The following is a 17871-nucleotide window of genomic DNA, read 5'->3' as shown; positions in this document are numbered from 1 at the left end:
CTGAGTGTGAAAGCCCTGAAGCAGCCTCCTTTAACCTTAGAAAAGGTGACTGTCATTCTGATATGCACCGTATCATTCTGATATGGCACACTCTCACCTTCACCAACCTGTTGCTAATGAAGCTTGTAGTCCAAAACATCTGCAGTGTGCCGGGTTGGAAAAGGCTGATGCAGCACACTTTTAAAAAAGGTGACTGTTCCCTCCCCTCCCCTCCCCACCTACCCCCCTACCACCCCTCTTGAGAACTAGATGGGCTTCAAATGGAAAAGCTGAGGGGTGATTTTTGATCTTTCAGTATTACCGTATGCTGAGCCCAGGAGGAAAGAGGGAAATTCCAGCTGACACTCATCAAAGGCCATTTATACACATTTGCATCGCACACCAAACATTGCCGCCTCTGTGCCCTCAGAGACCAGCTACTGGTTCTTGCACGGGGAAGGTGGGGCTTGACGTGGGGGGAGTATGTATGCGTAATTTGTGCATGGGGACTTAAAACAAGATGGAAAAGGGCAAGTACTGTTCTTTGTAGACTCTCTGCTGTGTGTTTTTAAATTTGTCATAAAATGGATTTGTTTTAGGCAGGTAATAGCTGCTACCAGCCCTCCTGCTCTTGAACCTGTTTCCTGTTAATGCAGAATGTCAGGTCTCTATCCTGCCTAGCAACCTGTTTTCTCCTTTCCCCATCTTACCCTTTTCTTCTTTGTACTTTTGCTGCTGCTGTTTCTGTTGGCAGAGTTGGATCTCTGCAATGAGAAATGTTCACTTGCTTCTTTTCTCCCCCTAGGAGGAATCCCAGATCTTTGCTCCTCCTCAGAGGTTCCAGGTGAAGATCAGAAGGAGATGAAGAAACCCACACAGAAGCCACCCAGCAGTGTAAGAAGTCAGACTTTAAATAGTCAAGGCTACATAAAAATAATAAAAATGATTAAAGCTGCAAGCCCTCCTAGGCAGACACAGGAGTAAGTCCCAATGAATTCAGGGGCAATTATTTCCGAGTAAGCATAGAACTAGGCTGCAAGAATGCTAAGCACATTGTAAAGGCAGGGAGGGGAATAATATCAGAATGACTTTTTCTTCCGATGAACTACTCAGGTTTGAGGACTCTCGCATTTTTAGTCTGTCCATGTAACTGGATGGAAGTTTATGAGCTGGAAGAATGCTGCATAGCACTTTTAATGAGCCACATGCTCTACAGTCAAGTTGATCATCCCAACTACTTTGAGAGGTGCTTTCTGTTTTGCAGAACTGGAGCTGAAAGAGCACTCTCTTCTAAATCGTCCTGTGATAGTCAAGGCTGGTGCTTTTATTCCTGACCCAAGCTACATCTATTTAAGTCTTGCGAGGCTGCGGGGAGAGTCCATTCCATGGTTCAGTGTCTGATCCCAAACTGCCTGGCTTTGTTGAATGCCACTTAACTACAAAGAGATGTCTCTTAGATTGTTTCTAAGAGGTAGCTGCCCTATACCATTGGCATCTCTTGTTCACCACGGCCTACACTGATGCCAGCAGCTTTCCAGGGCTTCAGGAAACAACTTTTCCGAGTCCTTCCTGCAGACACCAGGGATTGAACCCAGGGTCTTTTGAATGTGAGGCAAATGCTCTGCCTCCGAGCTCCAGCCCTTCCCATAAAACTGCTGTAGTTTTGAATACTGTATTATTTGAGAAAACGTGTAGCCCTGTTTCATTCTGTAACACAGACAGTGACAGATTGCTGTGGTTTCTAATAGTTATTAGGTAGATTTTGATCTCGCTACGCCTCCAGTTTGGCATGTAAGATGCTGTCTTCCTTTCCCACACGACCTTTTTAGATCAAAGAAATAAGCAACATTTGGAAACAGCTCAATCCAGTGAAAGATGTAGTCCCACCCCCTCTGACTGTGAACGCATTGCCTCTTGCTGACAGAATTGGAGCCCACAGAGGGTCACTGAGAAACATTAGAGTTATTGGCGCACTCAGAGAAACCCAGAGATTTGCAGAACCACAAAGAAACAAACAAAATACAAAACTGCAAAGGAGCCTAGCAAAGACTAGATTGACCTCCAAGAGCTCAGGAAAGTTGAGGCTTAGGTGGGAAAGACTTAACAGAAAATCTGAGGTGTTGGTATTCACTGACCTGCTTGAACCCTTGACAGCCTATAATTGGACCAGTGTATATAAAGGTATATTCAACCTTCTCAGACCCAGGACCCACTTTTAACCCAAACGTGCATTTGGGGACCAATTTCTTAATCTTTTATTGCATATTTGTGTAGTGGTGGTGCTTCCTGTTGCTACTTATCAACCCGCCTTTTGAAGATCAGTATGCTGGGAGGTGAGGATTTATGGCAATATTTTGCTGCAGGTTTTTGCTTTTTTTTATCCTGTTTCTAAGTAAGCAGGACACCATAAATCTGTTTGTTTGTTTTTTAAAACACATTCAATAGAGAGCAGGGAAACCGAAATTACTCATTTAATACCTACTCTGTTTTTTCCTGTCACGGGCCCATTGGAATTTGGGGTATATAACTCTACATTCATTCATTTTCTCTACAGGGATCTTCATCTGAGTTTGAAATTGTTGGAGCTGAAGATAAGAGGTCTTCCCAGGGAAGCACCGGGAAATCGGTATGTGAATCCAAACAGCTTGTTTAGATTGAGACGCAAAAGGGAGAAAACGTTTTATGGGTCGTGTTGTCTTGGAAGTTCTTTTCTTTGTGACCTTTTTGTGTGTGCGTTCAGTTCTGATGTATTTTTTCATACAATCTCCTTGCGTGGTTTGATAGCTCAGAGACAGGGAAATGCAGAGGTCTCCAGAAGAAGAAAGCCAAACTAGTCAGCAGGTTTCATTGAGCAGTTGAACTATTTTATATTGCATTTCACAGAGTTGTTGTTGTTGTTGTTGTTTAGTTGTTTAGTCGTGTCCGACTCTTCATGACCCCATGGACCATAGCACGCCAGGCACTCCTGTCTTCCACTGCCTCCCGCAGTTTGGTCAGACTCATGTTCGTGGCTTTGAGAACACTGTCCAACCATCTTGTCCTCTGTCGTCCCCTTCTCCTAGTGCCCTCAATCTTTCCCAACATCAGAGTAATTTAAGCAAAAGAAAAGAAACAACAAAGGCATCTGCTGTGAGCCGCTTGCAGTCTTCTTTTTTTCACATGGAGAAAACATCAGGAGAAAGAAAAAGATGTGCTGAGGAAGAAACGACAAGGGGTGCTCAGTCACTGGAATATTTCCCCTCCCCGTGTCATTCATTGTCTTGAACTAGAAGCAGCAATGGGTTGCTGTAGTCTGTAGCCACGGATCTCGTGGGGCCGAAGGGGTGCTCAATCCTTTTGCTGTGGACCATTTTTCCTACCACAAACGCTCAGTTTCCTTCCTTCCCTAGTATGATTATATCAATACCCCCTTTCCCCCCCTTCTTCATAGAGCTAAATTCAGCTGGGAAGTTATTAATGCCAGCCAGGGAAATTGGTACTGGAAAGAAAGAGGGAGATGCTCCCTCTTTGTCGGACTTTCAGCTCCAGATTGCTGCTTCTGCAACTGAGTGCAGTAATGTGTAGTTTGCCCCTATAGGAGGTTCTTTCAGGACCTGCCTTGGGCCACCAGCTGAGTTTCCTTGCGCTGGTGTGTTGCCACTCACAGAGGCTGTAACCACACAAACCAGGCACGTGCCACAGTTTTTTCATTTGGCCTCTTTCCCAGAACAAGCTGATGGGAAATCTCCGATTGAGATGTGAGAAGAGTAATCTGACAGTGCTGCTGTCAAGAGGCTTCTCTTCTCCCCCCCTTTTTTTTCTTGCTCACATATGCAAAGCTGTGTGCTGGCCAGCTACTTCCTTCTCTTCGGTGAGATGTGCAGGCTCACAGGCTTGGGCAGCCAGCCAACAGGATGGCAGAAAACTCCGCATGTATCCAGACGGCACTTCTCAGGAAAGGGGCTGGGGAAAAAAACCCAAGTGATGAAATGAAACTGACTGGAGCAATCTAGTGAATCCTTTTAGCTCACGTGAGCCAGTGTAATGTCAGCGGTGGTTTTAGTACCTGCTTTAAATAGCGCCCCTGCCACTCTGAAAGTTTTACAATCTTTTAATGCACTTCACCGTCATAAGCGAGGAGCTCTGGAGATCTGACAGATATCTCTGGATTTGGCTATCTGTTCGTCTTCATTATACAGCTTTAGGCGCCAGGCAAAAACGTTCCTTTTTAACCAGGCCTTTGGTTGATTTGATTGACACCCTATGCCTTTTTAAAATGTGGGGGTGTTGTTTTAGGGGGGGTGTTGTTTTTATCTTGATTACAGTCATCCTTCGGTTTAAGTACGCCTCGGTTTGAGTATTTTCAGTTTAAGTACTCCGCGGACCCGTCTCGAACGGATTAATCCACTTTCCATTACTTTCAATGGGAAAGTTCGCTCCAGGTTAAGTATGCTTCAGGTTAAATACAGACTTCCGGAACCAATTGTGTTTGTAAACCGAGGTACCACTGTATATATATTGTGGTTTTATATTTTGGTCATGTTCTGTGAGACCACTCTGAGACCTCTGGGTATAGGGCGGTATATAAATTCAATAAATTGATACATGAAAATATTTTGTTAAAACATTAGCCCGCAAACAATCTGCCTTGTTCATTTGTGGTGGCGAATTGCCTCCATCCTGTCACATCAACCCAGCTTGAAATTGGATCTGGCCAGTGGCAGAACAAGGTATACATTGCTGTCCAAACCAGTGCTAACCATGAGGGAGAAAAGGGACTCCTTCTCCAGAGAAATTCTTTTAGATAGCTGTTTCTTAGCAGGAATCAGACTCTCTTTCCCTAGTCGGTGACTTCTGTTCGCGAGCCAAGTGCCTCCTCCTTGATCTTGCCCGTGACTTTCCTCGGGCTATTACGCAGAGCAAAGGGGGAATCCTAACTCAATTATTTTAAAGCTGTCGCAGAACAAGTCCCTTCGTGCGTCGCTCTTGAGCCAGCATGGGCGAGGCACAAGAAACAGAAGGTTAAAGGAAAGAACTCTTACATAAAAAGTATGTCCTTTTTTTTTTTTTAAAGATTTGGAGAAGGTGTGGAACAGGCCCAGCATCAGTGCTTGAGGAACTAGGTGGGGCAAACAGCCATGCATATTTAAGGCACACACAATGGGGGTGGTTGTTGTAATGCCAACAGCTTGGCTTGCTGTTAGTTGCCTGTGGTAACTGCTTACCAGGGTTTGCAGTAAGTTAAAAAACCTTTCCCCCAGATAAGTTGGCATTGTGTCAGCCAATGTGGCTCCTGCCACATCTCCAGGCTGGTGTGGTTAGGCGGCTGTGAGCGGCTCTCTTTCAAGAGGCAGCCATGCTTTGCTGCTGGCAGAAACAACAGCTGGTGAACCATAAATCACAAAGATTTATGAATTCTTCTGACAACCAGTAAGTGATGCCCCAAAAGGTGCACTGTCTGTCTTAGGCTGTGCAGTTCTGTGCCACTTGTGATGCTATTACATTGGATCTATAATGTTTAATCTGAGCATAAATTGTTTTATGAATGTCCATTGGGCGCTCTCAGGATCTGACTGTCCCAAGATAAAAGGCACCCCCGGTTTTGTGAGCCGGAAGCACAAGCAGAAACCAGTGCATACAACAGGAAGAGTTATGACTGCAAGAGTGGTATCAAGCTTGTCGTGTAATATGGTATTACTGAAATGAATTGATGGGGAGGTGTAGAAGCAATTGATGGGAAGTATCAGAACTTTAGAGAACTTAAGGGGGAAGCGTTTAGACCTTGAGTAGGCTGGGAGATTGATTCACAAGTAATTTCTACTACTACAGTCAAACCTTGGTTCCCGAATGGCTCTGTTTTCGAACGTTTTGGCTCACGAATGCCAAAAACCTGGAAGTAAATGCTCCGGTTTTCGACACGGCTTTTCCTTGAGTGCAGGAAGCTCATGCAGCCAATCGGAAGCCGCGCCTCAGTTGCCAAACGTTTTGGAAGTCAAACGGGCTTCCGGAACAGATTATGTTCAACTGTACTGCTACTGCTCCCAAATGAGACTAAAGCTTTAATATTTACCAGGATTACTACAAGTAGCATCTGAAACATTTTCCTAAATATTTGGAATAGCTGTTGCCATCAGAGTAAGATAGTGCAAGGTCTTTTGCTTCTTGAAAAAGGCTTTTGCCAGTACACCCAATGGGCAGGGGCAACTGGCTGTGCTGTAGTCAGAGAGCTGTAGTCCAGCAACATCTGCAGGGCTCTGGTTTCCCCCATCCCTGCTATGGGAGAACTGGTTGGAACCTGCCCAGAGTACAGTTGTCTTCCTTGAAGTAACTTCTATTGAACTAGAAACAGATGAGGCAATAAAGATCTGGCACCAAAGACACACTCTGATTCCTGTGTATATTTCCCTTATGAGTCAGCAGCAACAGAGATGGACAAAGTCTCTTGCAAGACTGGGTTTTTTCATTCAGTGGACCAAGTTCATAGGGGCATGTTCACGGAGGGGCGGAGAGCATGAGTCACCTCGTAAGTCCTGGGTGAAAGCTGGTCTTTCCCTGCCTTTTACCTTCAAGGATTCCTTTCTGATGGGCTGCCTGCAAGGTGACTCTTTGAGCTGGCATGCAGCCTGATCTGGCCATGCTTGCTACATCTACGCAGGGTGACATCCCTTTCCTGACCTGGATTGCTTGGCTGTGAATGGTGGCTTTCGTCTCCGAGGCAACCGAGCAACTAATCAGCCATAACAACCCAGACCAGGTTAGTGCTCCACTATGCCTGGCTCAACCACGTCAGGGAGGAGGGTGTGGCTCTGTGGCTGCCTGTCAGGGGCAGGTGTGCCATAAACCCAGGGCCTTGTATAAAGCGGGTGCATTTCAGCTGTAGAGCTTCTGACAGAGGGACGCATGTGCCGCCAGCAATTTGGAATCCAAACCAATTGGAACTGAACAGCAAGAGGTAGGAGTGAGAGAGGTGGGGAAAGGGGGAGTGAAGTTAAGGTGGAAATGGTGGTCCAAGTTGCAAGAGTGTTTTTCTTCATTAGCAGTGTGGAAATTATGGAGAATAGAATGAACCGAATCCTTATTCAGAGGCACTTGCTAGAGAGTAAAGAGGTGTGCTCAGCTTTTTGTTGTTGTTCATTGGTTCTCAGGCTTTTGCTCATTGGCAATACTCAAGGAAAGGGACCAATGATTTGACTTGGTATAAGGCAGGTCTGATGAGTTGATTCCTAGGAGTATCTCCGTTTCCGGTCTCCTCTGTGGGAGACAGAATGTTTCTGAATGCCAGTTGCTGGAAACCTTAGGAGGGGAGAGTACTCCTGTGCTCAGGCTTCCCACAGGCATCTGGTTGGCCACTGTGATAACAGGACGCTGGACTAGGTGGGCCATTGGCCTGATTCAGCTGCCTCTTCTTATGTAAGCTGCTACACACTGTTTTCCCAGGAAGCCACATGCCATAATTCCAAGTATACAGACCGAAGACATGCTGCCTTGCTCAATGGTGAAGGAAAGACACCAAGTACATGATCGGAGACACTTTATTTATCATTCATTCATCCTTCGTATATTTAGTATGGAAAATGAACTCTGAAACTAAGTGCTGGGGAGCCCAGCCGTAAATCAAGCCCAGAAGATATGCCCGAGTCTCCTGTCCTAAAGTGCGGGGCAGAGAGGGGTGGAGAACCCAAGTCTGTAGATTTCTGCTGCAGAGTTCAAGCACCCCTGGAGTTCTCCTACATTACATGCTGGCTGTTTTCTGTGTTGAAGTGTCAGAGGAAATTTTCAGCACTCCCGAAACGACTGTCAGGAACTTGGTCCAAATTGGTTTAAAGTCCTTTAGAAGTTAAATGAGTTGCAATTTGAAAAACTGAGAGGGGATTATTTTTAGGCACTACTTTTAGGTGACATTAGAAGCTTGGAAGCAAACTAGTTCTGGCAATCCTTTTTTTTTTTTTACTGGCATGGTCAGCTTAAAACATTTAGCAGTCTGAGGTGAAGGAAAAATGGCACACACAACTGGACTAGCAGTTGAATTTTTCTTCAGTGCCAGCAATGAGGGGGGGGGGTGTCCTACTCTGCGCCTGAGGGTAGCAGGCACTAAACTATTAAGTGGAGCGGGCCAGGCCATGTGAGACACACAGCTCTGTCCTTCAAAGAGAAGAACAGCCGGGGGGTCATCCGCTACTGTTCTTAGCATCTGCCGCCTGAGGCGGTAATCTTACTTTGCCTTACTAGGAGGGCGGGCTCCATTTGCTGCTTACAGCTAAGGTGCATTCAGGTGGAATTTTCAGCAATAATAGAAACAGGGCAAAGGTGAAAGGGGCATGGGTAATGCAATGAGTTATTCTGGAAGTGCAGAATACCACAGACAAAGGCAAGTGCCTTAAAGACACTGGATCTCTCTAGAATCATCTCCCATGCAGGGCCTCAAGGACTAAACGCTGGCCTTGGTGTTTTAGCGCAACTTGTGTTCCTTTTGAGGAATCGGAGTTGGACATTAAATTATGCTTAGAGTGCTGTTGAACATTTAGACCAGGCATCCCCAAACTTCGGCCCTCCAGATGTTTTGGACTACAATTCCCATCTTCCCCGACCACTGGTCCTGTTAGCTAGGAATCATGGGAGTTGTAGGCCAAAACATCTGGAGGGCTGCAGTTTGGGGGTGCCTGATTTAGACCCTAAAATGAGAGCAATGTTGTACTGTTCACACTCCTGGTCAACCCACCTTAAAAAAAGAGAGAGGAATTTATTATTATTATTTTTTAGTGGAAGAGCTGCAGACAACAGCAACCGAAAGGACCAAGGGATTGGAGAAGCTGGAGTGTTTGGGGAAGCATCTCCCAAGTAGGGTTGACAAAGACTCCTGCCTGAAGTCACGGAGAGCCACAGCCAGGGGGCTGACTTGGTAGAAGGCAGCTTTCTATGTTTTGGTTTTAGAAAAAAAACACCACTCAGGGTTGCCAGGGCAGTTGAGTGGGACTGTGAGGAGGGGAGGTCTCACCCTTCCCTCCTATGCCATCTTGTCCACCCCCACCTTGCCATTGAAGCATGGGGGCAAAGTGCAGCTTCGGGGTGAGATTTTCAGAGGGAAAATACCTTGTCCAGGAGAAGCAAACTGTGCCCCCCATCATGGGGACTCTATCCAGCCTGCTCACTTTGTAGCTGATATTTCTTGAAATAAGTCCAGAGTAACTCATCCTGAGACAAAAGTGTTGCCTACTCTAGGCCTCGGATGAAGGAAGGAAATGGTGGCAAGCTGCTTCTCTGAGCCTGCCTAAACTTAGCCCTTATTTGCCCTCCTCCCAGATTTCAATGTTTCTGTGCCTCCGTGTCTCTTGCAGGACATCGTGCCACTTCAGAACGAGGACGGCAACCTGATGCTGCACCTCCAGCGCTTGGAGAACACGCTGAGTCTCTTTGCTGAGGAGTCGGACAAAACGCAGCTCTTTGCCCACCTGGGGCGCATGGCTCTGGAGTTCAACCGGCTGGCCTCCAAGGTGCACAAGAACGAGCAGAGAACATCCATCCTTCAGGTTCGAAGGCTGCTGGTAGATGTGCATAGTTCATTTTGCTTTTCGGTTTTTATGAGCAACTGTCTTGGTTTCCTCTCTTCTCTCCCCCCACCCCACCCTAGATTCCAACGAGTGGCCAAAACACATGTGCCTGGCCTTTCTCCCATGTAAACATTACACTTACATGTGCCCCATCACTACCTAAATGCACTTACTTGGGGGGGCAATGTGATGCACCCGCAGAAAAAAAAAATTCTGACAGTAAGAGCTGTTTGACACCCTTGGAAGATGGTGAACTGTCCTTCATTGGAGATTTTAAAGCTGAGGTTGAATGGCCATCTCTCAGGCATTCTTTAGCTATGATTCCGGCATTGCAGGAGGTTGGACTAGATGACCCACGGGGTCCCTTCCAACTCTACAATTCTATGATTCTATTCCATACAATGTACTGCTCCTGGTGCAGTACAAAGCACCAGACATGCCCACGCCTTCCACCCATTACACCCATCCATTACAACAAAGGTAAAACTCAGTACAAGTAAGCTCAACATACATTGCAGATAAATAATAATAATAATAATAATAATAATTTTATTTATACCCCGCCCATCTGGCTGGGTTTCCCCAGCAGATAAAAGCAAAACAGGAGATCAGGATACAAGTAAGCAGAAGAAAGAACCTAAGATCAGCTATTGCACCAACCAAGAAATATTACAAGCCACATACATAACTGTTTTGGCCCTGTGATTTTTTCACCTTTTAATTTCTCCTTCCAGTGCTATTTCTTTGTCTTCCTTCTTACTCGCTCCCCCCTTTAAAAACAACAACAACATGTGGCCAGTATTATCACTCCCATGTAATGGATGTTGAACTAAGCTTGGGAAATAGCAGCAGCCGTGCAGTGTGTTTGCGGCTGAGCTGAGTCTTTAACTGAGAACTTCTAGACCAACCTTTAACCACTACTGTACTGATAGCAACAATTAGGCCCCGTTGAATACATGTGTTTCCTTCTAGTCACGTTGCCACCACACTTTGCGTTCAAGTACTCTGTAAAGCCATCCGTGCTCTGGCACACTGTTGGCCTCGTAAAGGTTCCTGACCACTGTTTGCAATGCACTGTGTTGTCGACGGGGGAAACATTGCCATCTCTGAATGAAGCTTCGCTTTAATTTTTCTTCCGTCATCTCTTCTTCCATTTCCAACTAGGAAGGGAAACTTTCAGGATATGACACACCCTCAGTAAGGCAGCAGACACCCCACCCCCCATCCTGCAACCTTTCAGGTCATAAACCCACCACTAAAAGACTTTTCCCTGGGGCAAGCCATTGCACAATTGACCATTTAAAGGGTGGTTTATACTTTGTGTCAGTAAATTAAATGAGGGAAGTCCTCAAGGGGAAGGAGAGTTGCGTTACTCCTTTTTATTCCCTGGCAGCGATGCCCAGAAGTGCGTCCTTCTGCGGGCCCAACTGAACAGGATGTTATTCCGTGTCATTTGGCATTGCACAGTTTACAAAACACCATGACAAATACCCAGCATGGGGGGGAGGAGGGAGGCGGACTGTCGTATGGGGATCTGGAGGACTTTAACCCTTTTGCCCCTGCCGCACTCCCAGTCAGTCCCAAAGAGGTGTAAATACAGGCTGCCTCTAATCCTGACTAAAGTGACTGATATTCTTTGCACCTACCATTTGCGATTTTAACCCCATTGTGAATAGCAGGTGTGGAGGGCAGGGCAACAGGGGCTGCCTCTGATCAGAACCATGATGGGGCAGAGGTTTAGATCCCAATCCATCTCCCCACACCCGTAGCAACTCTTAGTCCCCCCCCCCAAAAAAGTCATGCAAGGTCCACGTGAATAATATCCAGTTTACTTTGGCCCTGCAGTTTTAAAAGGCAGCTATAATTCCTGCTTTCTTATTCCCATCTTTCCTCAACATTAGAGAGAACCAGAATAGTTACAGTGTCATACCAAGGCTATGTAAGTGCAAATGAACCTCACTGGATGAGCTTGAACCAGGGGCCATCTCTCAACCTAACCTGGCTCCCAGGGTTGTTGTGAGGATAAAAATGGTGGGGGGAGACCAAATCTCTGTCCTGGGTTCCTTGAAGGAAAGGTGGGATATAAATAGCAAGGGAGACAGGGTGGAATATAGCTTTGGCATTCATGTCAAAATCTGAGAAAAGGTTTCATGGGATTGGGGATTAGGAAATTCAAATTTCAGCATCAGCAGCTAGCTAAGAACAGGTGGCCAATTGCCAGAAGCTGTTTAGTGAATTTATGACCAAGAAAATGGCCCTTGGCTAATATGATTTTTTTATATATACAGGCCTTGTGTGAGGAGCTGCGGAACGAGAATGAGGAGCTAAGGGCAAAGCTGGAGAAGGAACTAGAGCAAAGGAACCAGGTTTCAGAGAAGCTGAGGTGAGGGCATGTCAGGTGGGAAAGGAGAATACAGTCATGCTGGGCAGAGCAATGATCTAGGTGTTCTCATTGTGTGTCTGTGTGTGATGACTCTGAAGTTAATACTGGAAGCCTGAAGCTGGTGGAAATCGGCTGCTGCCCCTTGCCCTGCTCTGCTCCTAGGGAGTTTTCTTAAGACCCATCAAACTGTATGTACCGCCACCCTGAGCAAGCATTAAAGAGCCCAGAGGAAACTTCCAGTCCTGGATTTGTGAGGTGAGTGCAGTTATAGCAGAGAACACCGGTGCTTAGAAAGTTCATTTTAGAAAAGGAATTAATTCTAGTTCATCCCTTGCAAAAAAAAGAATTAATTCAATTCCAGCTCATTTCACAGTTCGCTTATGATGGTGCTTGGCATATATTTTTCAGCCTTCAGAATTTTGCAAGCTGCCCTGCTAAGGTATAAAATACACTGCAAAAACATCAGAACACACAAGCATTTTATTTTCCCCAACAGTTCTGATCTTTAAGCTTTAAACAGCAGCAGCACTTTTCAGATAGGTAAAAATGGCAAATGCAGTGGCTATGATTATGGAGTTATGTGCAATGAAACACACACACACACACACACACACACACACAAACACACACACAATTAAAATGAATTTAAAATCTCCCAAATTTCACTGCAAAGGAAATTTAATTCATGTTCAATTGATCCAGAACTACTTTCAGGTGTAATTCGGAGATTTTTTTAAAAGAAATAATTTGCTGAATTAGTTAATCTGAATACAGTGGTACCTCAGTTTAAGTACACAATTGGTTCCGGAAGTCTGTCCTTAACCTGAAGCGAACTTTCCCATTGAAAGTAATGGAAAGTGGATTAATCCGTTCGAGGCGGATCCGCGGAGTACTCAACCTGAAGCGTACTTAACCCGAGGTATGGCTGTAATTCTTTCCGGAAGTCCATACTTAACCTGAAGCGTACTTAACCTGAAGCGAACCTTCCCATTGAAAATAATGGAAAGTGGATTAATCTGTTCCAGATGGGTCCGCGGAGTACTTAAACTGAAAGTACTCAAACTGAAGCGTACTTAAACTGAGGTATGACTGTAGTTCATTCCAGGCACTGGGAGTCCAACCCACCTTGCAGTAAGGAACAGAAGGAGTGGAGCCACTCCCTGAAAAGTAACAACAATGGTGGGAAATCCCAGAGAAGGATAAGGGGAATTTCCTTGCATTGGGTGGCACAGGGTAAACCTTAGAAAAGAGACCCTAATACTAGTGCTGGCCCACCTTGGTGCTGCCCTTTTTTTTCAATAAGTAACCCCCAAAACACTCTGCAAGTGTTTGTCTGAGCAAGCCCCATCCTCAAGTTGTCATGTAGTGCAACTGTCTGAAGTGCATTGGATGGAATGTACTTAGAAGCATTTACATGACTGAGATTCCTGATAAAGTCTGGTTCCCTATTTGCACAGAGGCCTCTAAGTGCCTTCAGTCGAACCTGCATAGGAGCCTCCTTCAAGCCATGAAGGTCTAAAAGGAGTAAGTGGACTTGGGAACGTGGATGAAGCAGGGTTTGCATGCATGCCCCTGCCCCTCCACACACTTTGAACACCCCTGGGCTCAGGCAAACACCTGCAGAGGGCTAAAGATTCAGCCTTTCCGTAGTCTGAAGATCATGAAGTCCTTTGGCCTACTAAGACCCAACCAGCCGTTCCCTAGAGACAGCAGACACTGGTGTCCTGATTGCTTTGGCTGGGGAAGACCCAAGCTTCTCTGAATAGCTCGGTTTTCAGCTTCTTGATATTTCCAGCCAAAAGAGCTTTTAAAAAGTTGTCACTTGGTCTTCCTAGATGAGATGCTGCCCTCTAGAGGACCTGCCTGATTGTGACTTCCATGCGCTCTGAGCTGTTCTCCATCGTGGTCTAGAACGGCAGAGCTGGCCCTCAGGAACGAAATCTTGTCCTGATGTCTTGTACTGCATCACATTCTGTTGCTGACGGGGTGCAAGCTTTAGAATGTAAAAGACTTTGACGCCAGGAAAACCTCCCCGTACAATCTAGCCACCATACCAAGCAAAAGTTCAGAACAGACATTGAAGTCTTGCATTTCAAACTTCAGGGGCAACTGTCCTCTTTTTAATTTACTTGCAGATCTTAGTAAAGAAGAAACTTTACCAGGTTCCTAGGGCATGTAGACACTGTATTGGTTTAAACACTGCCATTGTTAACATAAAAGTGAACTAAGAGACCCATTTTTTTCCTTCAAAAGTTATATTACTTTTAGAGTAATGAGATCCTCATTGGCACTGAAAGACCCTTAACTGGCAGTATGTAACCAGAGTGGGCATACGTAGCAGGATCTGCCTCGCAAGCCAAACAGGACAGGTGGCTGGGGCTGCCCACCTGGTTTACAAGTGGGCCTGGCCTTGTGCTCTGATCTCAGAGGCTTAAAAGGGAAGTGGGGGGAGACTCAGAAAGCCTTTTCCAAGGCTCAGTTGCTGGCAGCTGCATGGCTGGGCACTGTGGCAAACCTTTTCAAGACATGGGAGCAGCTTTACCGTGGCGTTTACAGTAAGTGGCAGCCCTGGCACACACCATGGGGTCAGATCCAGCCAGAAGAATGATTTCTCTTCCCTAATGCTCGTCTCGCTATATTGTTCCTTCCCAATGTAGGTGTGAGAATCTGGAGCTCAGGAAGATGGTGATGATGGGCAGCAAAGAAGGAGTCAAGGCAGAAGGCGTAGAATGTGCTGGACAGCAACAGGTGAGAGGCTTTCCCCCTATGAAACAGAGATGGAGAACCTGAGGCCCTCCGGAAGTTGTTGGACTGCAGCTGCCATCATCCCTGACCCTTGGCATTTTGCCTGGGGCTGAGGAGAATTGCAGTCCAACAACATCTGAAGATGTTATAGCCCTGCTATAAAACCAGATAGTCTGTTCATCTTGGCCCGCTACCCTGGGCCTGATCTTGCGGGATAACTGTTCAAGAGCGCAGAACTGGAGTGGAGTGGCTTAAGAACTGCCTCCCCCCCCCCGCATGCATGCATTAAACATGGCAATAAAACCACCCTGGCTGTTAAATAGTGATTGCTGTTATTCCCCTTTCCAATGTATATTGGATTGTGGTTGTTGTGGGAGAAAATAAGCCTTACTGTTCAGAGCTTTGGATGCTGGCTTTGGGAGGGAGAAACATGGGTGCCGCTCTTGAATCGCGAGCTGCTTGCTATGATCAGCTTAGCCGCTTCTCAGGACCTTTTTGTGTGCCAACATTTCAGAAGGGGGCCGCAGAGGAGAAAGCCACAGGGAAAAGCATGTTGGGGTCGAGTGAGAAGAAAGTGAAGATCCTCGAGCACCAGCGCAACGAGGTAAGCCAGACGTCTGCCCCAAGTGACCTAAGGCCAGAGGAGAGCTCAGCACATTTATTATTTTAAGTGTTGCATCTCCTGCCCCTTAAATGCACAGTTTCCTGAGGCAACTCACAACTGTAACGAGTCACAATACTGCCCCGGCAAGCGGAGAACCCACAAACCACAAGGCAGGGCAGTGTCGGATCACGTTGAAAGTCAGAGCAAAGAGCAGTGCTTTCATTCCCACCCCCGGAGAGGTGAGCAGCAGGGAAACCTGGGAAATGAACCAGGGAAGGGCATTCCAAAGGCAAGGCTCTCTGGGGACGAGGTGGATCATCTTGCAGGGTTCAAGCCCTGGCATCTCTAGGTAGGGCAAGGAGAGACTCCTGTCTGAAAGCATGGAGGACCAGTCAGTGTAGACCAGGTATAGGCAAACTCGACCATCCAGATGTTTTGGGACTACAACTCCCATCATCCCTAACTAACAGGATCAGTGGTCAGGGATGATGGGAGTTGTAGTCCCAAAACAGCTGGAGGGCCGAGTTTGCCTATGCCCGGTGTAGACTATACAGAGCTCCGTGAACCATTGGTCTGGCTTCCTACATTCTGCCACAACCCAAAAGGCCCTGTTACCAGTTACTTGGCTCACTTGAGAAGAAAGGGATAGCCTGACGAGGACCCCTGAAGACGGTCTTAAATGTCAGGACGATTCATGTTGGGAATAGACAGTGCTTCCCATATCTCCAGGAACCTGACATCTGTCCGCCCCCCCCCTTCATTGGAAACATCAAGATCTGATTCATATCCTCGACATATTAGGTGAACTGCTGCACCGTGATGTTGTCATGTGGTCTAAACTGTGATCCCACACTAGTAGCCTGCATTAGCAGCAGGGCAGGGTCAGGTGCCCTTTTTTTCTGTTCAGCCCAGGATTGTCTGTTGACAATGGCTCTCTGGGGTCTCCTGCCGGGATCTTCCCTTCACATCGCATCACCTAGAGATGCAAGGTGGGATGAAGCTGCAACAGTAGCATCCTGGCAGCAGCATCGCTGACATGTGTCCAAAAGAGGTGGCAAGGTCGGGGCTGCATTGGTGCAGCAGTGGAGCCAGTCCAGTGCTGCTGCTGCTCAGCTCCAAATCTACCACTGTCACCCACTCCTCTTCCCTCCGATAAGTGGCAGCAGATCTGCTGCTAGGCATTTATTATTGCAGGAAAGCTGCTCTTGCTGTTCAAGAGAGAGGCCCAAGGTCAACCAGCTTTGGGTGCTATCAGGTTTGGCGATCTATGCAGAGCCTGAAGGAGGCTATTCCTGTAAGAGAGTTGCTGGACAGACTAGAAGGCGCTGGCGAGATAGCGCTTTGACTACATCAGTAGGGAATTGAGATTCTGTCCTTTGATAACTCTGTGCCTTTTCCTTTTAGCTACTGGAGGTAAATAAGCAGTGGGATCATCATTTCCGGTCCATGAAGCAGCAGTACGAGCAGAAGGTAATAGCAGGGTACCAAATGCCTTGCGCAAATGAAGTTTTATAGGGGACAGCTATTTCACATAATACGACACCCAGAGAACTTTGCGTTGCTCTCATATGCCTTGTCGGATGGGAAGAATGTTAACAGGCATGTTGCTAGAGGGAAAGCTGGGTTTCTCTATGGCACTGACTTTTTCCTCTCTGGCTTTAAGAGCTTCTTATGATAAACGTTTCTCTCTCATCTTATTAGCCTGCATCGATGCTCCAAACTCAACATACGGTTGACAATCAGCCAGAACAATCAGATTGTTGTTGTCTGCCATCTCTTAATCTCACGACTTTGGTTAGCTTGGCTTGTGCTATATGCCAGATTTTATTTACCCATTCCTCCTTATGTGTTGTGATCCTAGAACTTTTCCCGTTTTTAGCTACCGTGTTTCTCACATTTTAAGACGTGCCTATAAAATAAGGCATGGCACGATTTTCATGTGTTGAAAAAATATAAGACATACCCCGAAAATAAGCCGTAGTGCTACCGTATGTGAGCTCTACTTGGTGAAGAGGACAAAAGTGGCATTTGCGGTGGAGAGGAGAGGAAGGCACGAAGAAGAAAAGAGGAGTGATTAAAGACGCTGCCTCATGAATGACCTCCGTGTGCGTCTCTTTCTCTCCCCCTGTGCGCGTCCCCTATCTCCTCACTCATATCATTCTTTACTTGCATGAACTGAAACAACTGTAATTGTTCTGAATAAAAAAAAATGTTCTCTAAGCCCCACCCTCAATATAATACATTGTCCTCATCATAAAATTGCCAGCTGTTACTACTCCACATTTCACCCAAAGGGAATCAAATTTTCTATGCAATAGCAAAGGTTTCCTTATTGGCTTATCTTAGGTGTGTCTTTGGCCTTATACCTTCAGTTCTCTCTCTCTCTCTCTCTCTCTCTCTCTCTCTGTGTGTGTGTGTGTGTGTGTGTGTCTAAATTTATGTTGTAAGTTCAAAGTAAATTGGAAAGTTGGTGTTTCCAATAGTCTTGCTCTGCCAAACACCAGGGATCTGTTCTGTCTGAGATGTTCCATTTTATCAGCATTTTTATTCTCATTGCTCTGTAGTATTCTCATACAGTCAGACAAGAGATACTGCATATTTTTAGATGTTTGCAGTATTTCCAGCTCTGTTTT

At 46.2% G+C, this 17871-nt stretch overlaps 1 protein-coding gene across 12 annotated transcripts in view; it reads left to right on the top strand.

The window, feature by feature from the left end:
• The window catches only part of TNIP1 (TNFAIP3 interacting protein 1), a 49152-nt gene that overhangs the window by 23167 nt on the left and 8114 nt on the right, over window positions 1-17871 (top strand). For 7 of the 12 annotated variants that reach the window (XM_088663167.1, XM_088663169.1, XM_035105691.3 and 4 more), the window contains exons 4-10: window positions 785-873; window positions 2534-2605; window positions 9294-9485; window positions 11795-11889; window positions 14547-14637; window positions 15149-15238; window positions 16643-16708. In XM_088663167.1, the coding sequence (XP_088519293.1) occupies window positions 785-873; window positions 2534-2605; window positions 9294-9485; window positions 11795-11889; window positions 14547-14637; window positions 15149-15238; window positions 16643-16708 (695 nt within the window). Of the gene's footprint in view, window positions 1-784; window positions 874-2533; window positions 2606-9293; window positions 9501-11794; window positions 11890-14546; window positions 14638-15148; window positions 15239-16642; window positions 16709-17871 lie in introns of all 12 variants that reach the window. The other 5 variants (XM_035105686.3, XM_035105688.3, XM_035105682.3 and 2 more) reach the window with 1 other exon arrangement.

Source organism: Zootoca vivipara, chromosome 2 (assembly GCF_965207765.1).
Source record: "Zootoca vivipara chromosome 2, rZooViv2.hap1.1, whole genome shotgun sequence".
Lineage (NCBI taxonomy): Eukaryota > Metazoa > Chordata > Lepidosauria > Squamata > Lacertidae > Zootoca > Zootoca vivipara.
This window is presented reverse-complemented; position numbering and strand designations above follow the sequence as displayed.